The sequence below is a fragment of the Cervus canadensis genome, chromosome 18 (genome assembly GCF_019320065.1).
Source record: "Cervus canadensis isolate Bull #8, Minnesota chromosome 18, ASM1932006v1, whole genome shotgun sequence".
In the NCBI taxonomy this organism is placed as follows: domain Eukaryota; kingdom Metazoa; phylum Chordata; class Mammalia; order Artiodactyla; family Cervidae; genus Cervus; species Cervus canadensis.
In genome coordinates, this window is record NC_057403.1 from 21414888 (window position 1) to 21441066 (window position 26179).

General features: G+C 57.2%; 2 protein-coding genes across 2 annotated transcripts; both read right to left on the reverse strand.

The window, feature by feature from the left end:
• Positions 1-904: 904 nt before the first annotated feature.
• Positions 905-19440, reverse strand: KCNC3 (potassium voltage-gated channel subfamily C member 3). Its single transcript, XM_043436925.1, is given in 7 exon segments — positions 905-3857; positions 7593-7698; positions 7700-7719; positions 7966-8157; positions 9227-10334; positions 14340-16797; positions 19202-19440. Coding segments are annotated over 6 exon segments (2451 nt in total). The 5' UTR covers positions 15228-16797; positions 19202-19440; the 3' UTR covers positions 905-3720.
• Positions 19441-19514: 74 nt separating this feature from the next.
• On the reverse strand, positions 19515-26064 carry NAPSA (napsin A aspartic peptidase). The gene is made up of 9 exons (XM_043436926.1): positions 25745-26064; positions 23358-23499; positions 23115-23238; positions 22799-22917; positions 22256-22455; positions 21003-21125; positions 20649-20793; positions 19990-20088; positions 19515-19803 (listed from the first exon to the last, which is right to left on the reverse strand). The coding sequence occupies exons 1-9, from the start codon at positions 25819-25821 to the stop codon at positions 19612-19614; spliced, it is 1221 nt and encodes a 406-aa protein (XP_043292861.1). The 5' UTR covers positions 25822-26064; the 3' UTR covers positions 19515-19611.
• Between the last annotated feature and the right edge of the window lie 115 nt (positions 26065-26179).

The window sequence follows — 26179 nt, forward strand, 5'->3', positions numbered from 1 at the left end:
TCATCGAGTGGTAGGAAGGGGAGCTGCACTCTAGCTGACCCTCAAGTCTTTGCAAAGCAACGACCATAGGGACTGCTAAGCTGTTTGTTGAATACTATTTACGGGGCTGTGCTAAACTTGGGACATTAGTCTCAACCAGTAGGTGTAGAGATTTCATTGTTTTCCAGTGTCTAGAACACTGCCTGGTGTAGTTAACCTTTTTATATTTGCTGAATGACTAGATCACCCCCTCCTTTTTATATTGGTTAAACGAATAGATCACCTCCTCCACTTTCTGAGTGGTGGAAGCAAGCTCAGGGAGGTTGAGAGACTTGCCCAAGGACAAACAGCTACTAAGAAATAGAACCCAGTCTGGCTTCAGAGTGGGTAACCCCTGAGCCCACACAGGAGACCCAGGTCCATCCCTTTTCTGGAGACTAGAAACCCTCGTCTATGAGCTCACATGACCCACCTGGGGTTTCCAATTAGGGCTATCAGTTCAGTTCAGTTGCTCAGTCATCCAACTGTTTGAGACCCCATGGACTGCAGCACGCCAGGCCTCCCTGTCCATTACCAACTCCCGGAGTTTACTCAAACTCATGTCCATTGAATCGGCGATGCCGTCCAACCTTCTCATGGATCCCCATTTTTACCATCAGGGAAACTGAGGCAGATAGTTGCCCACCCCCAAATCACAAGGTGAGAGCCAGCGATGACGGGCATGTCTGCACCCTCAAAGTGCATGTCCTTGCCATTTTAGTACGACCCCTGCTGTTAAAGACCCAGCCCTTAGGTCTGCCCCCAAAGCCCCCTTCAGGAGACCTTCTCTGCAGACAAGGAGGATGAAACTTTTAAATGAAAAGGAAACTTTTATTTCGGTGGGGAGTGGCAGGGTGGGTGGGAAGGGGGGGCATGACACTTTTTCTTTGGGTGGGGGGGGGGTGACATGCGGCAGCTTCTGCATCGGGCGGTTCATGCACCCAGGGTGGGCGTGGGGGAGGCTTGGGGGAGGGGCCACGCCGACCCCTCCCTCCCTGCCCTGGGGGTGGGTTGAGAAGACCCGCCATTAGCACCAGAGTTGGACGATTTGCAGACCTCCCCTCCCCAGACTGACTCCGGACACCCTCCCCCATCCCTGAGAGCGCCCCCTTGCCGCTCCCCCCCGCCACCCCAACGACAGGCCAGGCCCGCCCCGCCCACTTGAGTGAAAAACTTATTGCTGTGTGTGTGTTGGGGAGGAGCCGCTGTGTTCAGAAAGACCCCCGCCGTTCATTCCTCCCCAATCACCCCGCCCCCTGCCCCGTGTCCGTGCGTTCCCGGAGCGCAGGAGGGGTGCGACATGCGTGTGGGGAGCGCGTCATGCAGCGCATGCGTGTAGTTGCAGGCACCCTGGCGGCCGGGGGGAAAAGGGGCGCGGGACTTGGAAGTTGTCCCTTTAGCTCTCTCTCTCCCTCCCCGACTCCCACACTGTTGACTTGGGGGACGGGGAAACGAGAATAACGTTTGTAGAGGTTTGTAATGATTGTGGTTATTTTCAAAAGCTGAACTAAAAAGCTGGGTACGTGTGGCAGATTGGCGAGCCAGGGAGGTGGGGGTAGACGTTGGGAAGAAGTCCGTACCCTTTAGAAAAATCCTCACCCCCTTTCCCCGCACCTTTCGGCTTCCGTGAGGGTCAGGGGTATCTGGGGTTTTAAGAAGTTAAACCCTTTGGCAATATAATCAGTCTCCAACCCCATACCCTGGTGTCTGAAGCCCCTAGCCCTTTACCCCGCCCCACCCCGCTCCCACCAGAACCCGCCCCACCCCTCGCCCCTGGTTCGCCAGGGTTCAGGGTCCGAGGGAAGAATGGGGGGACTCAAAATGCCCCTTGCATAGGAATCGTTGCATCAAGAATCGTGCTCAGTGACATCCCCCCAACCCTCGGGTGGGGGGTGTTCCTGAGGCCGGTGGGAGCAGAGGGAGGGAGGTTGCTAATTCCGTGGGCCCCCAACTCCAAAAAGGGGAGTCCCCTAAGGACTCTGGGACCGGTGTGGTCTCTGGGCTTGGGGGAGGTAGCGCATCCTTGAGCCAGGATGGGATGTGAGAAATGATTTTCCACCCGCGAGCGTCGGGGGTTGAGGAACGCGGGGGAGGGGCTAGCTGGAATCCCAGCCCGGGTGGATATGTCATTGTTTCCCAAGCTTCTGATATTCCAGCGTTCCTCCACTCGGGAACAGCCTCTACATTTTAAATGTAAACACCTCTAACCTAAATAAACGGTGTCCTGGCCAAGCAGCAGTATCTGTCCAGATACTTACAGGCTTATATGCGAAATGCCAGGAAAGACAAAACTTTAAAAATAAGTGTTTGTCCTTGTACTGCTTAAAACCTTAGCACGTCACCAGGGGTGCAAATATGACCCTCTGGGAAACACTGGCGTCTATGAAGGTGCCTTTGGGACACCATTTAAAGAAAGGGGCTCTTGGAGGGGACAGGGTTAGCCATAAGAAGGGGGTGCCCCGGAAAGATCTGGTTCCCTGGAATTGCAGGCAGGTTGAGCCTATCTTGGAAATCTAGTGTCAGGGGAACCTGAGCTGGATGTCTGATGTCAGGTTTAGGGGTGTCCAGGAAGTGTTCAGAGTGTGGCAAAAATTGGAGCATCCCGAAGGCTGAACGTGAGTTCAAGGGCTGGGTCAAGTCTTGGAGGTTAAGGTGCTGGGATGCAGCCCAGGGGTTAAGGACTGGGCATGGGGGGGGGGGGGAGCGGGTAGCATCTGTGTGCAGAGAGGTTAAGTCCCAGGAGCGTGCTGGGATTTGGAAGATGCAGGGTGCCAGAATCAGCCTCAGGAATCCTGAGGGCAGGTCTCCTGTCCTGGGAATCTGGCGGGGGGGGGGGGGGAGCAGAATTTTGTGTGCTAGGGCCAGAACATCCCAGAATACCGGGATGGGAGGTCTGAATCCATGCAGCAATAGAGGCGAGCAGATCCCTGGGGGTGGGGTGGGGGGTAGGAGAGGCGGATGAAAGAGTGAAATTCACCAGCGGGATGCTCCTAAAGGCTGAGGGAGCAGCTGTCCGCAGGCCCTCCCCGCCCCCCGCTCCATGCCTCCGCTTCTACCATCTGAGCTCAGTTCCGTTTTTGGCTTGGGTGACTGTTCCTCCTTCCCCCACATTGCTGCTAATTTTTTAAAAAAAAAATCAGTGCGTGATGGGTTGCCCTCCTGGGGTGAAGGGTAGGAGGCTAGGAGACCCTCCTGTGGTGTGGCTTAAAGGCCAGCCCGACCCCCTTGGAGGTCCCCACCCGCTTCCCACAATGTCCCTTCCCTCGCTCGCGGCATGCAGCCCCTCGCGGCTTATTGCTGAGGTGGAGTTGGACAGGGCAGGGGTCCAGGTTGGAGGAGGCATGCAGAGTAGGGGGGAGGCGCCCCAAAATGTGATTGGCATAATTTGGACGTATTTACAGGACTTGATGGGGCGTGGGGGGGGGGTTCCTATGGCTCATGGAGACCTGAGAAGGCTTTTTTTTAGGAGGGGCAAAGAGTTGGGGGGACGGGTTTTGGCTCCTCCCCCTCCATCCTGGGGGCCCAGGTCGGGGTGAGGGGCCCGGGGGTGTCTGCTGGCGTCGTCGTCTCCGTTGCATATTATTAATGACTTTTTTTGTTTTTTTTTGTAAAAAAAAAACCCTTTCCCCCACCTCCCACCCCCAGCGCCTTTGACCTTCTTCCCTGTCACCCCCGAGTCCCCCCACGGGGGGGAAGGGAGTGCTAGAGGATGGAGGGCAGGGTTGGGGGAGCGCGGCGGGCGGCCCTGGGGGAGCCGGGGGGAGTGGCAAGGGGGGCGAGGCGCAGGGACACCCCGCTCAGGCCCGCGATGCTGCTCAGGCTGCGGGATTTCTCGTAACCTGGGGGCGGGGGGAAGGGCAGAAACACAGGAGGAAGCGAGGAGATGGGGGTGAAGGCGGAGGGTCCAGCAGACAGCGGGACCCCAAGACAGAGGGAAGCAGGAGAGAAACAAAAAGAAGGGATACGAGATGGAGAGACAGAGACAGAGAGAGATGCAGGGAGAGGGAGAGACGGTGGAGACAAGAGCCGGACACCAGGACACAAGACGACAGATGGCAAGAAACGGGTAGATGGACAGAGGCGGACCAAGGAGATGGACAGAGAGAGAAGTGAACAAATCGGACAGTCAGTTGGCATCAAGGAGAAGGTTCAGACATGGGGAGGGGGGAGAGACTCAGGGTTAGGAGACAAGGTGGCACTCACCGAGCCTCCCCCACCCTACCCCCACCGCCGCCCGGCCCCCCCACCCCCTTCCCCCCAGTTGGCCCCCTCGTCTGAGGCAAAAAGGTGGGGGGGGCAGCGAGGCAGATGGTGGGCAGCACGGGCATGGGGAGGGAGCTTGGGTGGAATGCCAGTGGGCGAGCAGCTGGTGGGGAGGGCTTGGGAGGGGGTGGGTGGGGCCGCAGGCGGTGGGGGGCTAACCTAGATGGAGAAAGAGGAGGACGGGGCATGGGGGGGGTGGGCTGTGAGGGGCTGAATGGAGCGCAAGTCAGCAGTGACCCCTGAGTGGGGCCGCGGTGTGGTGGTGCTGAAGGACAGCTCCAAGAGCAGTCTGATATGGCAAGGCTTCACCGAGCGTTGTAATGGGCTGTCTTTAAAGGCTAAGGCTTTCAGATGGGAAGGTCCTGACAGTGTCTTGATACTCAAGGGATCTAAGGCTTAGGGGCAGGTGTGGGGTTTCTTGAAAACTTAGGAATGTCTTGAGAGTTCTGCCAGTATCTGGGCTGTTCTAGGGCTTTCCTAGCCAGTACCAAGGGATCTGTCTGGATGTGGGCACCTTGACAGGAGGAGACAGGGCCTGGGTCGGGGAGTCAGAAGCCCAGTATCTTGGAGTCACCCCCTCCCAGCCATTCCCAATTGCTAACCTGGGGGAAAGGGGCAGGGGGGGATCGAGGGTCTCGCGAGGTCTCAGGCGATGACAAGAGCTGGGGACAGAAATACACAGAGTCACGGAGGGGGGAGGGTGGCCAGGGAGAACCCCCCAACACAGCCTCACTGTTGGGGGGCCGGAGAAACGCCGGGATCTCTTCCTCCTCTCTGGTGTTTTCCGAGGGAGGGGAGCAATGAAATGGGGGCGGCCAGAGACATCAAATATGGGAGGAGCTTCCGGGGTGGCTTTCGGGGTGGGGGGGAAGATGAAGGGAGAGAGGAGGGGGAGTACTGGGGAAGAGTGGGGGCGGGGGGGGGGATGCAGGTCAGGTGCTGGACCCAGCAGCACCTGAGGGAAGACAGAGAAGGGGGCTGATGGAGTGGGTGGGGACCAGGTCAGGAGGAAGGGTCTTGAAAGAAGGGGGGCTAGGGAACAGTGGAGGGTGAGGGAGAAGCTAAGAGGATGGCAGGCGTGGAAGGGGTAGGGATCCAGGACCTTGGGGGAGGGAGTTTAGCCAGCCCCATCAGCTCCAGCCATTATTTGAGTTCAATGAATGGATTTTGGCATCAGAGGCAAAAGAAGCAGAGACCTACCCGCCTCCCCCCTGCTGATCCCCCCACTCCTCCCTTACCCACATTCCCAAGTCCTCCTGCCCCACCCCTCAATTTCATAGGGGCCCATCCAGACCTGGGGGTGGGGGAACAAAGGGAGTAGGCAACAGGGCTGGGTGCAAGCGGGGGTGGGGGGGCTGAGATGGGAACAGGGAGGTGGGGGTTGGTAATGAGATGACAGGGGAGGATGATGGGGGAGAGGTGGGGGGCGTTGCAACAGGAGAGGTCCGGGAATAGAACAAGAAGAGCCAGACAGTCCCCTCTGGACTAGGAGCCTGGAAGCCTGCTTCTTGTCCTGCATCTGCTCTGTGGCTGGGGGTTGGCCATGGCCCTCTCTGAGTGTCTGTGAAACAAGGGGATTTATATGCAGTTCTCCTTGAAGGCTCCCTGAGTCCTGCTCTGCCGTCTCCTTAGGCTGCGGCTAGGGATTCTTTAAGCTGTATCTCTGCATTTGCAAGGAAGACTCCATAGGTGTCTGTTGAATGAATGTGATGGACCAGGTGCCTTCAGGTGGCTTCTCAACACTTTTAAGATCAAATCCAGCCTCTCACCATAGCCAAAAACACTTCCCTCCAGGCTCCTCCCCTCTCCTCTCGGCCATTCAACTCCAACCACACTTTCCTCCCTGCTGTTGCTTTAACAAACCAGGGGCATCCCACCTCAGCACCTCAGGGCCTTTGAGCTCGCTCTTTCTTCTGCCCACTGGTCCTTTTTGAGCTTCAAGTTTTAGGTCACCGTCTCAGAAAGACCTTCACAGACGCCTTTATTTGACCTGGTTAGAGTAATTATCTTGTTTGTTTTCTGCTTCCCCCATTCATGGAGTGGAGAAATTTCCCTGTAAAGGGCCAGATAGTCGATATTTCCGGGGCTCTGTGGGCCATTACCATCTCTGTTGAAACTATTCCACTCTGCTGTTGTAGACAGTGGCCGTGTTCCAATGAAGTTTTATTTACAAAACAACTGGTGCACAGGTTTGGCCCTTGGCTATGGTCTGTCGCCACAGGGCTCTAGAGTATCAGCTCTGTGATGGGAGATCTGTGCTTTGGGCCCTGCCAAATCTCCAGTGCCTGGAACTATACCCTCAATCATTAGCTGCTGAATGAGTCAAGTTAGGGGTTAGCTGGGGTTGTTGTGAGGATTATAGAATATAGAGCATGTGGAAAATGCGTGGTTATGTTTGCTGGATAATTCGTCCATTGTCCCCTCACGCTCTCTCTGACCTCCCCACTGTCCAGTCCTGGCCCTTTTCCTCTGCCTCTCTTCTTCCCCAACCCCATAGCTCAGGCTTTGTCCTCTCCCCCAGGACCCTCATCCCAGCCTGCACCTCAGCCTCCCGACCTGCGGTCTCCCCACTCCAGTGCCTCCTCACGAAGTCCCAGAGTGGACCTCAGTTCAGTTCAGTCACTCAGTCATGTCCGACTTTGCGACCCCACGGACTGCAGCACGCCAGGCCTCCCTGTCCATCACCAACTCCCAGAGCTTGCGCAAACTCATGTCTGATCTGCTTCTCCCCAGATCCCAGGACAGGGCTCCTCAGCTCAGCCTGCTCTCCTGCCTCAGTTCTGGGTCAGCATCTGCCTCTCCCACCAAACTGGGGGTCGGGGGTGGGGTTGATACGCTACCCATTGATTCCCCACGCTCAGCACTGTGCCAGGAACATGTGTGTGGGTACTTGCTAAGTGCTGGCCAAGCCACGAGTGACTGCATAAGTGGCTCAGTCCTTCTCACCTCATCCTGTCCTCAGAAGAACGTTCTGGGTGTGTGCCCCCTTTTATTGATTAAACAAACAAAAGCAAAACCAAGGTGGGGAGGCAGGGGAGAGATGTGGATGGGGGTGAGGATGGAGGTCAGTCGTGAGGCTGTTGGGGTGGGGGGGTCAGGCACATGGTGGTGAGGGGCGGGGTGAGTTCTAGCAGTTAGTTAGAGGCAGGGCAAGTCCTGGGCAGATGGGTGTGGGGTCAGTGTCAGGGCCGGGGGTTACTTGGATGGAGCTGTTCACAGTGAGGGGGTGGGAGTCTCGGTCAGTGGGGGCTGCATGATCTCAGATGGGTTAGTCGGGAGGGAAGGGGTTCAGAGGGGTGGGGGCTACTTACCCCGGGGGGAGGGGGTTCGTCCACTAGGGGGATATCCAGGCTGCAGCGTTGGCGTTGAGGTCGGGCAAGAAGCTTGGGGGGCCTGGCTTACGCCAGTCTGGGGGGGGCAGTGGGGGAGCACCAGTGGCTGGGGGTGGGGGAAGAGGCCAGAGGGTCCGGGGTGGGGTGGGGGGGAATGGAGATGCAATAAAGACAGGTGAAGGGTCAGTGGTGAGGAAATTCGGGGGAGGGGGTCTGAGAGGGAGGGAGTTGGGGGCCAGGAGGTGGGGGAAGGGAAGTCCAGCACCTCCTCCCCCATCTCCCTCTCTCCCCTCCCCTAGGGGAGGGGAGAGAGGGAGGGTCCCGGGGGGGCGGGCAGTGGGGGGCACCTCACCTTTCCGGATGGAGCCATCAGGGGATGGGGCGTAGTCGGTGAGGAGGAAGCAGGCTCGGTCCCGGCCATAGCGGCCCCGGCTCCCAGGGGTGATGGGACTCTTGTCTTCCGGGGACATGGCGGGCTGGTCAATGGCCGGGCAGTCCTCATGGGCCAGCGCAGCAGCTGCAGGGTCCCCGTTGGGGCGGGGATCTGTGTCCGGAGGGGCAGACAGAGACACAAAGGCGACAGTGAGGTGTGGGAACTCATGGAGGAGAGGGCGCCAGAGGTGCTGGGGGTCAGGGGGTGTGGCTGGCGTGTTTGGGGAGCAGGGTCGTGGCCAGGAGAGTGTTGAGTCTTGGGAAGGATAGCAGGGAAGGGTGTCGAAGGCCAGGAAGCGGAGCCAGGCCAGGCACTGGGTGTGGAGAAGACCTGCACTGGGTGAGGGCGTTGGGTGTTTGGAGGAACGGGAACAGGGAAGAGGTGTTTGGGAAGTGAGCTGGGCACTGGTGGGCTGCGTGGTTGAAATGGACCAAACGGGGCACAGTGAGGCTCAGGTGCGTGCTGTGGGATAGGTTTGGAAGGATGGTTGGGAGGGGCGAGCAGGCTGGGAGGTGGTTCTTCAGGGAGGGGTGTTGGACGCTGGCAAGGGCACAGCGGGGAGGCGTTGGGAAGGTGACAGATGAGGGAGGGGGAGGTGGGGGTCCCCTAGGCTCTGACTCTGGCTATTTTTAATTGGTGTGAAACTGGGTCAGCGGCTGAGGGAGCAAGATGGGGGGCCGGGTGGCCCAGCTCCCTTTCTTGACCTATTTAAGGCATGGGGGTGGGGCCCCCCCAGCCTCTCCCTCCCCCAAGACAGATGACCCAGTCGCTGCTTCTGAGACACAGACTCCCCTGGGGGGAGGGACGCACAGGCTCAGTCAACTTTCCTCTCATTTCCTTCATCACATAAGCTGCAGCTGCCCTGGCCTCTGTCTCAGGCCCTCGATTCCCACGTGAAATTCCCTCCCTGTGTCTCTCCGAACCCCCCTTTTCTCTGAGTCCCTCTCACCCTGATCACTCTGCCCTCCTCCCAGACCCCCTGAATACCTTGGCTGCAGGTCTGTCTCTCCCTAAAACTCTTTCACATGAAACCTGCTTCTCCATCACTGTTCCCTTTCCTCTTTCCCGTGTCCGTTGCTGACCACCTCCGAGCCTCAACACATACCTCCTGCCCCCCTCAGCACCACCCCACTTCTGCCTGCCCGCTCCCCCAACCCCCACCCCTGTGACCCCTCCTCACCTGCCCGGTTGATCTCAACCACTTCCTCCTGAGCCAATGGGCAGGGCTCCCCAGGGGCCGGCAGAGGAGGCAGCCCCATGATTCCGAGCCCACCCGCTCCCCCCCTGAGCAGCCCAGGGTGTGTGTGGGGGCCCGGCGGGTAAGCCCCGGCCACAGTCACCCCCATGGAGGGCGGGGTGATGGGGGGTGGGGGGCTGATGCCGCCGCTGCCATGGTGAGGAGGGAGTGGGGGGGGCGGGGGCGGGTCGGGCTTGCAATAGTTGGGCGAGCCAGGCTGCGGGGGCCGGGGAATGTGTTTGTTCTTCTTCTTGGGCAGCTTCTGTTTGGCCATGGCCAGCGAATAGTACATGCCGAAGTTGTTCACAATGACGGGCACTGGCATGGCGATGGTGAGCACCCCAGCCAGGGCACACAGCGCCCCGACCAGCATCCCCGACCACGTCTTGGGGTACATGTCTCCGTAGCCCAGGGTTGTCATGGTGACCACGGCCCACCAGAAGCCGATGGGGATGTTCTTGAAGTAGGTGTGGTTGGAGCCCAGGATGTCGTTGGGGTCGGCGCCGATGCGCTCGGCATAGTAGATCATGGTGGCGAAAATGAGCACGCCCAGGGCCAGGAAGATGATGAGCAGCAAGAACTCGTTGGTGCTGGCGCGGAGCGTGTGGCCGAGTACGCGCAGCCCCACAAAGTGCCGCGTGAGCTTGAAGATCCGCAGGATCCGGACGAAGCGGACGACCCGCAGGAAGCCCAGCACGTCTTTGGCAGCCTTGGAGCTGAGGCCGGAGAGCCCCACCTCCAGATAGAAGGGCAGGATGGCCACACAGTCAATGATATTGAGGCTGCTCTTGAGAAATTCCACCTTGTCTGGGCAGAAGGTGATGCGCATGAGAAACTCAAAGGTGAACCAGACCACGCACACGCCCTCCACGTAGGTCAGGAAGGGCTCCGTCTCCACCTCCACATTGGTGATGTTCTCTGGCGGAGCCCCAGGGATCGGGGAGGCTTGTGTCACTGTCTTGTTACTGATGTGGATGAAGCCCTCGTGGGTCTCCAGGCAGAAGGTGGTGATGGAGATGAGGATGAAGAAGAGGGAGGCGAACGCCACATACTGTGGGGCAGGGTGGGAGAAAGAGGGCGAAAGGTGACCCAGGCATCTGGTCGACCAGCCATCTACCCAAGACCCACCCAGTGGCCCCTTTCTCAGACCCAAACTCCAGGGGAATCCGGGTGTCCCAGCCCCAATGCGTCCATCACTTCTTGCATCCTGTTCTCTCTAAAGCTTGCAAAAGGATCAGAGGCAGCTCTCCCCCAGCTCGGGAGAGGAGCTGGCCCCAGCCGCAGCAGCAGATGGTCCACTTCTTTCCTGGAAACAGCAATTTCTGGCTCTGTGCTCTGTCTCCTAGACCACCCCCCCCCCTCCTGTTCTCTGTGTCGTATCTCGGGGTCCCTGGCAGGGTCCAATGATTCTGCTGGGGGGTGGGGGAGGGAGACTAAAATCATGCATCCTGTGTCTCAGGGCTTTGGGGCTTGGCTTGGAACTGGGGGGAAGGGAAAGGGGAGAAGGTGGGTGGGGAAGCAGAACTAGGAGGTGGTTAAGAGTAGGAAAGCCTGGGTTTGAATCCAGCTTTTTTTCTGCCTAATTGGGCAAGATTAAGCCTTCTGAACCTCAAGTTTTGGTGTTTTATTTTTACAGGGATATTGTAAGGATTACATTAGATGACTATACAAAGGACTTGGCTCCAAAACCAGTGCTTGAGCTTTTGTTAGGGTATAGGGGCATCAGTTAAAGGGGGGCCAAGGTTGAGACCTCAGGTATCAATATTTAAGGACCATGATGCTAATGACTGGGTCCAAGAAAACAGAGAAGGTTGGGTGAGCCCCTCACCCAGAGAGAACAGCGAAGGGGTGGGCCCACAGATGAGAGGAGCAGTGTCAGGGCTCTGAACAAAGAGGGAAGTGAAGGGTCAAGACTGAAAAAAGGGATGATGGGGTGGGGTTTAAGGCTCTGGAAAGGAAGGGAATGTCCAGGGCTTGGGCATAGAGGAAGGGGAGAGGACAGGGCTAGGTCCAAGGAGAGGTGAGGGGACTGGTCAGAGGTATGACCTGAGGTATGGGGTGCCTGGGTCATTTCAAGATGGGGAAGGATCTGTGTCCCAAGCGCTCAATGGTGTGGGTTTTGATGAAGGCCTTGAGGACTGAAGGCAGGATCAAGATCTTGAAGGCCTCTAGGAATGGTAGTTGGCTTTATCAAATATGTAGAAGAGAGGTCAAAGCAGTAGGGTTAGTCCTGAGAGAAGGGGATGGGCGTTGAGGCAGAGGGAGCTTTAATCAGATGGGTAGACGAGAGAGAGGGGCTGGGCTGCAGAGAAGAGAGAAGAGCCAGCATTGGGCTGCAGAGATGACCCTAGACCTTGGGGTAGCCTGGGGGGAGGGAGGGTCAGAGCTGGCCCTCTGCCCCACCCCCCCCTCTTCATTTCTCCGCAGTGGTTTAAGAGGCCAGAGGCCGGCGCAGAGCGCATGCCCGGTGCTCCCCCCGCACCCCACTTGGAACCCGGTGCACCGCGCAGGCTGCGGCACCGCAGTGGGGGCGGGCCGGCCGGCCCAGGGGGCGGGGCGCGCAATGGCCAGCACCACGGACAGCTCCCCCGCCGCAGTGCGCAGCCGCAGGGACTGGGAGCAGTCTTAACCCCTACCCGGCAGGAGCGGAGCAGGCGGTGCGCAGCCGCGGTGCCGCTTCACAGAGGGAGGCCACGGGCCAGGAGCTTGAGTAACTCCTTCCCTCCCGGGACACAGAGAGAAAGGCCGGCACCCGCCGCAGTGCGCAGCTGGACAGAGTCAGGACTGGTTTACCCCCTTGTCCCGAGATGGTTCAAAAGCAGAAGGGGTAGGAGGGCATGCAGTCCCTGTAAGAAGGAAGGGGAGATTACGGAGAGGGGAGCGAGGCGGAAGGAAACCGGACCCTCCACTTTGCTCTGGCTTCAGCTCTCGACTCTCAGACTTTCACTTGAAGGCTAGAAAGTGCTACACGGACACGCAAAACACAGCTGTAAAGTAAACAAATGTCCTCCGGAGCTGTCCTGAACCCCTAGCTTCACCTCAGGACCCTTCAATGGGGTCACAAGAGGGTAGGGCGCCCCAGGCCATGGAGGGAGGGTGACAGGCCTGAGGGGGCATCTAGGGCCACTTCCCTTCCGCACCTCTTCTCCCCCACCTCCCCCCACCCCAAACCCAAATCCTGCCAACTCAGCGCTTCCTGGGGACCAAACTTTATGCGGTGCCTCCGGGCCCCCCTCCCTCTCAGTCCCTCCCCCGGCGCGAATGCGGCACTGCGGCTCCGCGTCCTTCCCGGCCCAGGACGCGGCACGGTGGGGGGAGGGTGCCGGACGGCTCCTCCGGGTGTTTGGGTCCCCAGGAGGTTCGGAGGGGGGCTGGAGTCTCTCCTCTTTCCCTCCTTTCTCTAATTCCCCCTATCTTGAACTGTCCTCTCTCCATCTACCCAGGGAGGAAGTTAGGAGGAGGAAGAGGTTTAAGTGAGAACTAGGGGGGAGGGTAGCTATTTAGCCAAAGAAGTTACAGATTTTTGAGGAAAGTTTTTTAGGTGGGAGATGAAGAGATCTTTGGAGGAAGTCTAGAATTTTGAGGGCAACAAGGCGGGAGACAGGATAAGGCTGGAGTGTGGGCTCTTTGGTTCACTTTGTAGGGAGGCGGGTCAGGACGGGCTGAGGAGCCCAGTTCTAGGCTTCAGACTGGGTAGTGGGGGGCGGGGGTTTTGAGAAAGATGAAGCGAGCAGGGATTGGAGCCGGGGATGGGGGGACAGGTGGAAAGAAACCAAGAAAGAACTGGGAGCTATTTTGAGAAGGAAGTTTTGGGTCTGATAACCTGAGGGTCCCAAGGATTGAGGTTAGGTAAAAGTTATGGAGCAGGGAGGAAAGTCATTTACTGACTAGGAAAAAGGCTGGGAGGCTGAGGATGGGGGTAGGGGTGGGGTTGTCCCAGAGATAGAGAGTGGGCTATGCAGTTTAAACAATGGAACGGAGAAGCTGGGAGAATCTGTGGATGAGGCAGAAGCGATTCTAGAGGGCATATGGGAAGTTCTGGAGACGAAAGACATTCTGGGGGCTCGGGACTCTTCTGGAGACATTGAGGAGGAGTGTGAAAGCCTTGGGGGAAGTCTGGAGCTGTATTGAGAAATCCTCAGGAGAGGAGTTGGTGTGAAGGATGCGAGAAGGGATGTGAAACACAGAGGGGGCAGCAAGGTTCCAGGAGAGAAGATGCCCCAAAACTCAGTGTTGCAGTGGGGGTGAGGGGGGAGTGTCCTAGCAGGAGCAAGTGGTTTGGAGGTTCAGAGGGGTCCGGGGCACTCTGAGAGTGGGGTGGAAACTATTCTGAGACTTAAAGGGCAGAAGAAGCAGAGAGGCTCAAAGGTAACTAGGAGACACAAACTTGGAGAGAGGCAGGGGATTCGGAGACGGGCAGAGGGAGAGAGAGGTGCTGGGAGAGCCTGCAGGACTGAAGGCTGGAGAACTGAAGAGCAGGCTTCACGGGGTCTGCAGGGGATGGAGACAGTGTTCACAAGCCCTGGGACACTTTGAGGGTTAGGAAGCGATGTCTTCTGAGGATTTAGGGAGGTCCAAGAAACTGAAGGCTGGGGGGAGAGTCTGCTGAGAGTCTGAGAGGTGAGAAGAGGTGAAAAGAGTCTGGGAAGACTCTGAGGGTTGAGGAAAGACCTTCTGAAAGCTCTCTAGCGGGGTCCAGGAAAGGAGGGGGTGGGGCTGTTCAGGGAAGTTGTTTAGGAGATTGGCCCATCAGAGAAGAAGTTTCTAAGCGTCTAGGATGGACTAGAGAAGCAGGGTGGGGTTGAAACAGGTCTGGAGGGTTCTGAAAGTTGGAGAAACATCTTCTGAGAATCTGGGGATGGCTAGAGAGGGGGATGTGTTCAGAGGGGTACGGGAGACCCAGGAATGGGGTAAGAGGCTTCTAAGAAACTGGGAGGCTAAGAGACCAGGAGGGTCTGACAGGGGCCAGGGGCTGAGGGCAAGGATGGGGAGCTCCCTGAGGGTCCGGGAGCTCTTGGAGAGGGGAGGGGAATGGGGGCTCTGAGAAAGCGCTCACCCTGGCGGCCCGCGACGAGTAGGGGTCCTCGAAGAGCGCCCACACCCGGGGCTGCCAGCGGCGCCACCACGTGCCGCCCGCGCCGCCCGCGCCCCCTGGCGGGCCCCCGGCGCCGCCGCCCGCGTCCTGGAAGCAGAGGCGCTTGAGCTCGCCGCCGGCGCCGTCCAGGCCGCCGCCGCCCGCGCCCGCCTCGTCGTCCAGACCCGCGTCGTGGGCGCCCGCGGCGTTGGCAGCGTTCGCGGCGCCCGAAGGGTCGGGTGCCTCGAAGGAGTCGAGCGCTTCCTCGGCGTCCCGGTGCTGCCGGTAGGTCATCCAGCAGCAGGCCTCCACGTCGGTCTCGTCGATGCCCCAAAAGCCGAGCTCCTCCTCGAAGAGCGGCCCGCACACGTCGGCCGGGCAGTGCAGCTTGCCCGTACGGTAGTAGTTGAGCACGTAAGCGAAGACACCCGGATGCCGGTCAAAGAAGAACTCATCGGCGCCCGGGTCGTAGTCGAAACGCGCCGCCGCCTCGGGCTCCGTCAGGCCGGCCAGCCGCGTCCCCGGCAGGGTGCGCAGCGTCGAGCGGTACGTCTCATGGCGCACGCCGCCCACGTTGATCACGATCTTGCCACTGTCGCCACCGCCGCCGCCGTGCCGCCCCATGGCCGCCGCCGGCAGCCCGGGGCATGGCTCGGCGCGCCGGCCCCCGGGCCCGCGGGGTGCCGGGGGGCCCGCCGGGGACGCGGCGGGGCCGGGCTGCGCAGGTTGCTGCTCTTGCAGCAACGGCGGTGGCGGCGGCGGCGAGGGCAGCGGTGGCGGGGACTCGGACGGCTGCGGCGGCGGCGCCGGCTGCTGTTTGCTAGCCGCCTGGCGCCCGCGGAAGGACGAGACGCAGACTGAGCTCAGCATTGGATGGGGGGCGGAGCGGCAGGGGCGGGGCGTTGTAGGGGAGGAGCCACGGGGGGAGAGACAGATGTGACTGGGTGAGAGGAGGTGATGGAGGAAGGGGGCGGGGCCGAAGGGAGGGAGGAGCTGAGTTGATTGGTTTTTGAAGGGGTGAGGGCGGGGCTGAAACTGGGAAAAGGCCCCAGACTCCAACACTGCCTAGATGGACGGGGCGGGGCCACATATGCGACACACCGATTGGGTCTTTCTGAGATAAGGGGCGGGGCCGAGCGAGGTGTTAAAGGGGCTGGATGGGAAGCGAAAATTGCCTGGTTTGGCCGCACTAGGAGAACAGAGGAGGCGGGGCTAGATGTGAGAAAGAGATCTGATTTAACTAAAAAAAGGAGCGGGGTGGGTAGAGGAATAGGGCTTGTCCAAGCTATTTAAAGGGGCCTGACGGTCCGAGACTGGCGGAGGCAGGGCTTGGACCACAAGGCGGATGGCCGTCCGATTTGGATAGAGACGGGCCTAAAGAGCCGGCAAGCAGTACCTGGTGGAGTGGGGCAGATGGAGACTGCCGGGTTGGGATCCTAACATTGCTTGGACGGGGCAGAGCGGATCTTAAGAAGAGGCAGGGCCACAGAAATCAGAAAGTCCTAATTCTGGGAGGATGAGAGGGCGGGACTGAGCGAGGGGCGGGAACTGGAAATGAAGAGTGGCACTGGGCTGAACTGAAAAGGAACAGAGAAAGGGGAACAGGGACTAAGACCCGGTAGAGAGGGGACGGAATGGGGCGAGGCCTGGAAACCTGAGAGCTTCTGACTAGGTCTAATGGAGGAGGAGAGGTAAAGAAAGTACCGGGTCAGAGCTGCAAACTCGGCCCGATTAACCGGGGCTGGACCGGAAGAATGTCAGGATGGATGGGAAGAGACTGAGAGGTGGGTGGGGTCCACGAATGGTAGTAAACGTCTTGAATTGCCTGTGGAAATGCAAGACTAAGAGAGGAGAGGGGCTTTAAGGGTCTTGAAAGCAACCAGGGTAGGCGGGGGCGGGGCAAGGCTAAGAGTGTAGAGAATGGCTAAGGAAAATGTGAGACCTGCGAGTACAAGGCTATCGGGATGGACGGAGCGGTGGAACCTAAAACGGGAAATCTTAGAGGCCAAATAACCTGGGAGAGAGTCCTAAGGGTCAGCAGGGCCTTAAAAGGGGGAACGCGGTGAGGGAAAGGGGACAAGGTATAGATAATGGCAGACTGCAGCCAGGAGAACCGAGGAATGGATGAGAACTGGTGAGGAGAGTCTTAAGGGAGGCGGATGGGAGAAACTAATAAAACACCTGGAAGCACAGTCTAGGCTGAGGCAACAGGCAGGGCCGATAGGAAATTGGGCGGAGCCAGGTGTCGGAGCGTCCGGCAGAGAGGGCAGGGGGATGGGGGCGGGGCCAATGGAGGGCGGGACCAGAACTAGGCGGACCACCTAGCAGCGGTCCGGCCCCGCCCCCTGGGCGGGCCTAGCCGCCGGGTGTTCGGGCGCAGGCGCGGGGCAGGGGCGGGGCCAGCGGCTGCGGCTGGGGCTGCGACGGCCGGAGGCGGTGCCTGTGGGAGGGAAGGGGGCTGGTCAGGGGCTGCGGGCCTCCCCGCTCTGCACTATCCCCGGCAGGTGCGGCGGCTGGTTGGTATCGCCTCCTTACCCATCCCCGCTCCGGCTTCTGTGTCTCTCATCAATGTCTCTTTCTCTGAATATTTGTCCCCCCGCCTCTGCCCTTACTCCTTTGAGACTCTGGCCCCTGCATTCTAAGTCTCTGCGCTCCCTCTGGGTCTCTGTCCCCCTCCTCTGAGTCTTACCTCTCTGCTCTCTAAGCCTCAGTCTCCTCTCCCCGGACCATGGAAGGGTCTCCCCACCCTCAATGTTTTTCTCTTGGCCTCTACCTTTTTCTCTGATTTCTCTCTCTCTCTGGCCTCTTTCTCCTCTCTTGGGTTCCTGAACTCCTCTCTCTGGTCTCTTTTCCCTCCTGTCTCTGTCCTTCCTCTTTGTGTTCCTGTCCTCAATACTCCCCTCGCCCCAGGGCTTCCCCCCTCCTCTCTCTGGGTCTCTGTCCCCCCAGCTCTTGTTCTCTGACCACCTCCTTCCCTGTGTCTTTACCCCCTCCTCTGTCTCTTTTGCCCCTCTGTCACTGCCTTTTCTCTTTCTGTCCTCTCTCTCTTTTCCTCCCTTGGGTCTCTACCCCCTCCCACCCGTGCCTCTTTGACCCCTTTCTGAATCTGTCCCCCTTTTTCTTGGTCTCTGTCCCCACTTCTTTGGGGCTCTGTCCTGCTGTCCTTTGGCCTCTGTCCCTCTCCTGGATCTCTGTCCCTCTCTTTCCGGCTCCCACTGCATCACCCTCTCTAACCCTCACCCTGGCCAGGACTCGAGGCTGCGTCACTGCAGAGTTGCACAAGTGGGGCCCGTCCTGCGGACCTGGGAGGTAGTTTCCTTCGACTCCCCCACCCCCAGACCTAGGATCCCCCACTACCCCCTGACCCAGTGTTCTCGGGCAGTCCTCAAGCTCCCATGGGACCCGGGAAGACATCGGGACTTCTACTCTTCTCTGCTCCAAATTCTTGTATATCCCTAGGCAGAAGCTGTGAATCCTGAGGTGAAGGAATGGGCTTGGGTTGAGTGAGGCTTTGTGGGCAGGTGGGGGTGGTGATGGATGCTAGGGTAGGGGTTGAGTGGGCATTAGGGGCTGGGAGTAAGCTCTGGGGTAAGGACCTAAGTCAAGTATCACCCCTTATTACCCCCACCCCCACCCCACCCCAACTCTATACTTTTCTGCATTTGACAGCAGCCAGGCACTGGATCAAGTTACCAAATCAGCGTTTTTGCAGAGGTCAGAAGGTGTGGAAGAAGGTGCCCGGGCAGAAGGAAGGGGAGGAGGAAGAAGCGAGGAGGCTGGAATAGGGGAGAATATGGAATGAAACTCTGGATTAGAGACCATGGGATGAGGGGAAGAGGTTCGGTCAAGGATGATCCAGATTCCATCGGGCCCCAGGAAACGTGGATGCCCTCACTTCCATGTGGTCCTCTCCCAGGCCCCACCGGCGTATGAGGGGGGATTTATGAGCCTGGATTCTCCATCCATACGGAAGGCTTGTGACGGCATAACAAGGGCTTGAGTTATGGGACACCAGCTTGACAAACAGACCAGAGGGAAGTGGACTCGATTTTTGGCGACAGACACCAGGGGAGGGGAGGTCAATGTCTGTTCACGTCTTCAAATCCTTTCCCCACCCCTCTTCCTTCCCAATCTATCCTTTCTCAGGCCTTCAAGACACAAAATTCCTGAAAGCCCCAAACTCTCACCCTCGTCATCCTTGGCGCCCCCTCCTAACTCTCCCTCTCTCATTCCCCAAAGCCCTGGAATTGTTTCTGACTTCCAAGACCCCTTCCTTGTTCCTCCGCCCACATTCCTACCAGATCAAAATCCAGGACGGACAGTCTACCCCGGGCACTAAAGCTGAAAATGTGGGAACTCTCTGACTCTGATCCTTGATCCCTCCGAGAGACCCTCTGAGTACCTCTCCGCTGTAATCTTTGAGTCCCCGTCTCCCTTGTCCCCCGCCTTCAAAACTGGGACTTGGGCTGTCTTACCACCCCCGGACCCTTGAGCCTTCTCCCCCCACCCCTCCTCCGTACTCACCCCAAGTCGAAGCGGGGCGGGGATGAGGGAATCCGGGGCTGGCGATGGGGGGAGGGGTGACCCAGCCCCGGCAAGCTCCGGGCAGCTAGAGGCTGCGGAGGAGGGTGGGGGGGTGACATCATCGCCGGAGGAGGGGCGGCTCAGCTCCCCCCACCCACCCGGGGGCTTCAAGCCCCGCCTTTATGGCGTACCCAGGGGTCCCGAAATCCCAAAGGTCGAGAGGAGGAATAGGAGATAAAGGGTGCGGGAATGGTATGCCCTCCCCTTAGAACAAAGGTTGGGAAACCCTTTACGGTTTCAGACACCCCCCCCACTGCCACCTGTCGCTGCGGTCGCGACCTGTCGCCTCCTACGCGTGTTGTGGCTACGCCCGCCCACGTCAGCGCGTGAACACCGCTCAGACTACAACGTCCGTGATGCTCTGCGGCGTCGGCTGCCTTTGAGAAGAGGCAGTGTAGGCGAGGGGCTTCATGGGCTTCGTAGTACAAGGTCCTCCCACCGGTGTGATCTGGGGGAAAAGGAGCAATGCCTTTCTGTCTCAACTCCAGAAAGCCGGACACTAACTTTTTTTCTCCCCCTAAAAAAAAAAAAGAAAGAAAGAAAGAAAAGAAAAAAGGAAGCGACCTCGGTAAGTTTGAGGTAAATAGTAAATTTTTTTTTAAATTAGGGAGTGCGCATGCGCTTAACCAGGGCCTCAACCGAAGGACTGCGCCTGCGCAAGCTCGCCCCTTCACTGTCTTGGTCCTCGAGGTCGAGCGCGGGCCAGACCCACTCGAGCGCCGCTTTTCCTGTCGCCACGGTCGAAGACAGCCACGTAGCTACCCAAGAAGACATCACCGAGGATCCAGAAGGGCCCTGAGGGCGGAGGCACGTCCAGAGCCGCGAAGCCAGACAAACAGACACTGAAGCCACTCCGAGTAATCTACAAGGCGATAAGACCAGTCACAGGTGTCACGGCCACCGGCCTGCCTTTCTCCTAGAAGCCAGAGCATCGCCCTGCCCACCACTAGATATGTTTCTGTGCCGCCAGCTTGGACGTAGTGACGTCTCACTCCCAGCCCCACCCTTCCAGATGCGTCACTCTGGCGTCATTGTGACGGCCACCTACCTGGATGACGTAGTCCTGGGCCGTGAGGTTAAACCAGACCCCCCCAAGAAGGAAGGAGACTGTGGGGAGCGTTGGGATTTTCGAGCACTCGATGTAGTACTGAGGAAAAAGAGGAACAAGTCCGAGATGAGGGATTCCTTCGCGGCTCAAATTTTTTCTGTGGCTCCCCAGTGCAGCAGGGTCATGTCCATTTTGGGCAACTAGGTGTTAAAGACCTTGTGTGGTCAGGCTCTACTGTATTATGTAGCCTTACTGGCTCTTCCTTACTCCTGTATAATTCTTGCCACTTATCCTAGGCTCCCATTTGATCAGGTCCTCTTTTCCTTTAATTGAAAATCAAAAACTGGTAGCCCACGGGCCATATTGGGCCTGCAGGTATATGTAATTGGTCTTACACTCATCATGTTCACTCACTCTCATCCAGTAAACCTGGGTCACCGTCCTCTTCTATACACTGTGACACTCAGGATAGACTCTAGGGAAGTGTCTGCTTCCTCCCGCTAGTCCCCCAACCTCTCACAAGGTCCAGTGCTTTCTGCCCTGGGATGCCCTCCTACCCATCTGATTCCCACCTTCAGGCCAGAGCATCCTGTACAGTGACCACTGTTAAATCCCTGTGAGTCTCCCCAGCCCACATGCACCAGCCACCAGGTCCTCACCTCCCCCATCAGCAGGGGGATTGCCCCAATGGCTTTCTGCAGGGCCCGGATCTCCTCAGTGGGTCCTGTGATGAGAGATGTGCCTGTGTCCAGAATGGCAGCACAGCCCCGGGCACAGATAGTCAGCCCTGTGCCCACCTGAACACTGTGAGGAAGAAATGGGCAGTCATTAGAGCTGGCATCCTAGGAGGCAAGACCCCCAGCCCTGTCCTCCCTCAGAGCTAGGAGTCCAGGCCCACAACCCCCTCCTCCATCAGACCCAGGGAATCTGGATCCCTGACTCCCTTTTCCTCAGGACATTGGAGTTTAGGCTCTAGCCCACTCCTCCCAGACCTAGGAGGCCAGGTTCCTCACCGCTCCATGTGGATCTGCCAAAAAGCGGGGATCATGACTGGCACAAAGGTGAGGGGTGGGATGTAGTGTGCTGGGTCTGAGCCACCCAGGACCAGCTCTCCTCCGTCAGCTGCCTCAGGGTTCCTGCAGAGGCAGACAGTTGTAGGTGTCATGGGAATTTCTCCTGTCAGCCCCAAGAATGGCCAAGGGAGGGACTTCATGCCAAAGGAATGATGTCTGGGATCTAGTTGGGATAGTGGGATGCAGGCAGGACCTCAATGTGGGGACTGGAAGCATGGCAAGTAGTGAAGAGAAATGGGGATTTTCTTGGGGGAGGTTAGGATTTCAGGGTCTTGGGGGGCTTCCTGAAGTGGGCATGGGACTTCTTGATTTGCTCATAGAAAGCAGGACTTTGGGGGGAGTAGAGCATTGAGATTTCTGAATTGGCTCTGGGTGGCATGATTGATAGGAGTGAGGCACCCCAGGTGGATGATGAGACTTTCTGAATTGCATGTCTAGACATTCAGTGGAATTAGACTTCTTCGGTTGGCTGAGAGTGATGGGAATGGGGCAGGGGGTGGGAGGGGTGGGGGGTGGTGGTGGGGTGTAGGCGGTGGTAGGGTGGGGACTTCCCAGAAGTGTGGAAGGACAGGATCTTCTAAGTGTTAGGTGGACGAATTCCCTGGCAGTCCAGTGGTTAGGACTCTGTGCATCCCCTGCAAGGGTCACTGGTTTGATCCCTGGTTGGGGAACTATGCTGACCCAGGCAAAAAGAAGAAAAGTGGATGGGACTTCCTGGGTTGGACTTCCAGATAACTAAAAGACATAGAATTTCCTCCTGGCAGACTTCCTGAATGACAGATGGGGCTTTTTGAGTGTAAGGTTTAAGCTTCCTAAAAGGTAGATGGGACTTCTTAGGTTAAAAGGGGGCAATTCCTGACTTCTGATGTGTGTTCCCAAATGGAATTGGGATTTCTTTATGCTGAAGATGGGGTTCTTAAATTCAGTATTTGATGGGGTAGGGCATGGAATTTCCTGATTTGAGCTTTGAAACGTGAAACATTTTAAATGATGGTGAATTTTTTTTACTATGTCTCAAGGTGTTGCTTAGCAAGTGGAACTTCTGAATAGGGTTCAGGTGTTTCTCCTATTGGGACAGTGACTTCCTGAATGGAGGGCGGGACTTCCTTTATTGGGCAAGGGACTTCCTGAAGGAGGGCAGGACTTCCTCCTTGGGACTAGGACTTAGAGGAAGGTAGACCCTCGCCCGTTACCTGTTGAGGTAGAAGGAGAAGACAGGCTTATCCAGTAGGCCCTGGTCCACCAGTCTGTCCAGCGGGGGCCGAACTCCTCCCACGGCCAGAACAGGAAAACCGAGGCCCAGTATCCCATCAAAGTGGGCAAAAATGAAGACCAGGCTGGGCTCCCACAGAGCCTCCCCAAAAGTCACTGTTGTACCTGTGATTCCCCCAATCTGGGGTAGATTCAAAAGGATTGAGTTACTTCCGGGAGGACGTTACCTACATAACGCTGAGGTCTCCCAAACCAAGGCATGAATCCCAGGTCGGATCCTCAAAACCCCCTGGAGCTGTGAAGCCCTCCAACTGCCTAAGAAGCTCTGCCTGGCAAAGGCCTACCCTTGCCTAGGAGGCCCCGCCCCACCCTCCTTCCTCCAGGAAGCCCCGCCTCCCACTTCCGAAGCTGCGTCTGTCTGTTTACTCAGGAGGCTCTGCCTCTCCAAACCCCTCCCTAAACCAGATAATTTTAGAAATCGTTTGCTTCTAGGCTCCCGCCGTCCCAGGAACAAGGTCACGCACAGTCAGCTTGTCCTCACTCAGGATGCCGGTTAGGCGCCCGGTTCCATATTGAATGGCAAACTTGGTCCCATTGGATCGGAAGGAACTGGAGGATTTGGGGTTGAAGCGGTGGTGGAGCCCTAGGTTAGAGGGTCAAGGAGACGTCACTGGGGAAGAGAGGTCTTCCCGGCGCCTCCTGCCCCTCTGGCCTACTCACCTGTGAGGGTGTGTTGGAAGAGAACAGGTCCTCAAAAACCCTGGGAAGACCAGGCCCAGCCCTCCTTCTCCGGTTACCCGTTACCCGAGTTCAACCTTAATTTCCCCCATAAAAGCTCACAGCAGGGTAGACTGAAGAAGTGGCATCTCACAGATGGAACCCAGAGGTTGGAGGAGCCAGTGTCAAAGACGACAGAGAAGTTTTGTGGGGGGGTCCCCAGCCCAATTTCTCCATAATACTGGGCCTGATGGCAAAACAGGAGAGGTTGTGGATGAAGAGCTTGACTTGAAGGCAGGAAGGTTGGGGTGGGGGCTGGAGGAAGTGCGGGGGGGTGGTGGCAGCCTGTGTAGGGCTGTGACCTACGTTCATATAATTGGAGAGAGGCACAAAGAAGGTCTTGTTCCCAGGGGATGGAGCCCCCAAACTGGGGGGCTCCACTAGCTTCTCCCATCCCCTCAGTGGGTTCAGGGCCTTGAATCCAGTGTTGACTCTTCGAAGTGGGATCCTGTGGGGGAAGAGATGCCAACAGTTAAGGAGCTACTCTTTCTAGAGATCCTCCATAACAGACTTCCCCAAAGAGGATATGATGACAATGTAAACATTTCCATGGCCCTGGAGTAATGGTCACTACCGGTTCAGTTCAGTCGTTCAGTCATATCCGACCTTTTGCAACTCCATGGACTGAAGCACACCAGGCTTCCCTGTCCATCACCAACTCCTGGGGCTTGCTCCAACTCAAGTCCATCGAGTCGGTGATGCCTTCCAACCATCTCATCCTCTGTTCCCTTCTCCTCCAGACTTCAATCTTTCCCAGCATCAGGGTCACTGCCAGGAGCCCTACAAAAGTGACCTTCCAGACACCCCCGCCCAGACACCGACCAAACCACAATGACAGATTTCCCCTGAAGACTCTCCAAAGAGCAAACCATCCCAAGCAGACTGTCCCCAAAATGTTTCAATAAAAGACATTCCAAATGTAAAATAAGCCATTCCGACGTACACGAAGTTCTCCCAAGATTCTAACATATTCGGGGATGGATTGAGAGTTTGGGATTAGCAGATGCAAGCTATCAATATTTTTTAATATTTTATTTATTTGGCTGTGTCAAGTGTTGCTTGCTGCACACGGGATAGAGGCCATCGTTGCAGCATGTGACGTCTTTTAATTGCAGCATGCAAACTCTTAGTTGTGGCGTGGGGGATCTAGCTCCCTGATCAGGGACCAAACCTGTGCCCCCTGCATTGGGAGCCTGGAGTCTTAGCCATTGGATCACCAGGAAAGTCCCGGAAACTATCAATATCGTATATATAGAATGGATAAACAGCAAGTTCCTACGGTATAGCACAGGGGACTATAGTCAATATCATGTAATAAACCACAATGGAAAAGAATATGAAAAAGAATGCATATAGGAGTTCCCTGGTGGCACAGTGAATAGGACTCTGCCAGCCTGTGCAGGGGACATGGGTTCCATCTCTGGTCCAGGAAGATTCCACGCACTACGAAACAGCTAAGCCCATGTGCCACAACTACCGAAGTCTACATGCCTGGAGCCTGTGTCCCCCACAAGAGAAGCCACTGCAACGAGGAGCCCTCACACCACAATGAAGAGTAGCCCCTGCTCGCTGCAACTGGAGAAAGCCCGTGCAAAGCAACGGAGACCCAGCGCAACCAGTGGTTGAGGCTCCGAGCTTTCACTGCAACAGGCGAGGTTCCATCCCTGGTCAGGGAACTAAGACCCCACATGTCTCAACTGAGAGTTACTATGCCACAACTAATAATCCCACATGTCGCAGAGAAGATCTTGTATGCCACAACTAAGACCTGGTGCAGCCAAATAAATACAAAATTCAAAAGTGAAATAAATTTTAGAACTGCTACTTTCTGATTGAGTAGGTGTCTAGGACGGAGCCCAAAGATTTGCATTTCTACCAGGTTCCTGGGTCCTGCTCATGCCAGTGTTGTTGGTCCTGAGTCAATACTCAGAGAATCACGGCTCTTTACATTGACTAGGGAAGTGGCCATGATCTATTAGGTTGAAAAAGTAGGTTAGCAAACATCATGTGCAATAATCTTTTTGTACCTGCTTGTAGTTTCTCCTTGGGGCTCTGTTCTCCATGACCGCTCCCCCACCACCACCCATGACTCAATCTCTGAGAGGCTTAAGAATGTGAAGTGGCGATAAAATGTTTCCTGGAAAAGTAGACCCCCTTCTGCCATTAAGAGTTCCAGAAAGTGGAGAGAAGAGAGGAGAGGAAGGGAGAGACTGGGGGAAGCAACAGAGGTGGGGGTGAGGTCATAGGGGTCCCTAAAACAGGACTTCTTGAGACCTCAACAATTTGGAAGATGGAAAACTGGGGGAGTCTCAATTTAAATGTCAGACCTGTCTCTCCAAGTTTTGTTGGAAGAGGGGTGTCAGAGGTCTGGAGATTTCAGTATTAGATCATCACAGCTCAAAGTGGGACCAGCCAAGTCCTTCCAAAAATGTGTACTGAGAAGATTGGGATGGGCCCCAACCCAGGGTTTCAGGGTGAAGAACCTTGGGCTGAAAGGGCTTGGGTCTCAGGAGAGATCAGGGAGGACCCTTCAGTGGGTGAAAGCCCAATCTGGAGACCCAGGAACCGAAAAGGTAGGAGTCCTGGGTGCTGGGGTGCCAGGTTTGGGAGTCCCTGAACTGGGGAGCCCTGGACTTGAGGGTAAGAGGGAGAGAGACTGTCCCAGGTTTGAGGGTGATGGGGGTCCCCAGTACCGGATCAGCGTGGCCCCAGCGGGCTCCAGGGTCAGGAGCGGTGGCAGCAGCAGCAGCAGCAACGATGGCAGAGACATCTCTGGGGACCGTGTGGACCCAGGCGTCCTGCAGCTCTGCTTTCTTTCAGCGGAGACTCCGCCCTGTTCACTGCCCACTCCACCAAGACATGGAGTTTCTTGATGGTTGATGTGGGGATAACGGGTGGTACTTTTGAAGGGATGTGCAGAATATTTTTGTAGGGTCTCCAGAAGTATTATCCTGTGTTACTGGCGTGCCTCACTCCCAGATTCAGTGGTGGTGGAGGGTCTTCTGTGTCCCGTCCCCTCCATTCTTTAGATGTTGTCTCTTTTACTTAAACTTTCACTTCATTTTTTTTCTGAGACTCATTAACCACAAGGGTTTTCCTGAGCCACCAAAGGGATGGGCAGGGTGTTT

What these genes read in the sequence shown, in the direction of transcription:
- NAPSA (XM_043436926.1), bottom strand. Translation starts at nt 25,821, where the DNA reads ATGTCTCTGCCATCGTTGCTGCTGCTGCTGCTGCCACCGCTCCTGACC. An exon ending in GCTGGGGCCACGCTGATCCG is followed by an intron (nt 23,500 to 25,744) that starts GTACTGGGGACC and finishes CTTCCCCCACAG; the next exon opens with GATCCCACTTCGAAGAGTCA. An exon ending in CTTCTTCAGTCTACCCTGCT is followed by an intron (nt 22,918 to 23,114) that starts GTGAGCTTTTAT and finishes CCTCTAACCTAG; the next exon opens with GGCTCCACCACCGCTTCAAC.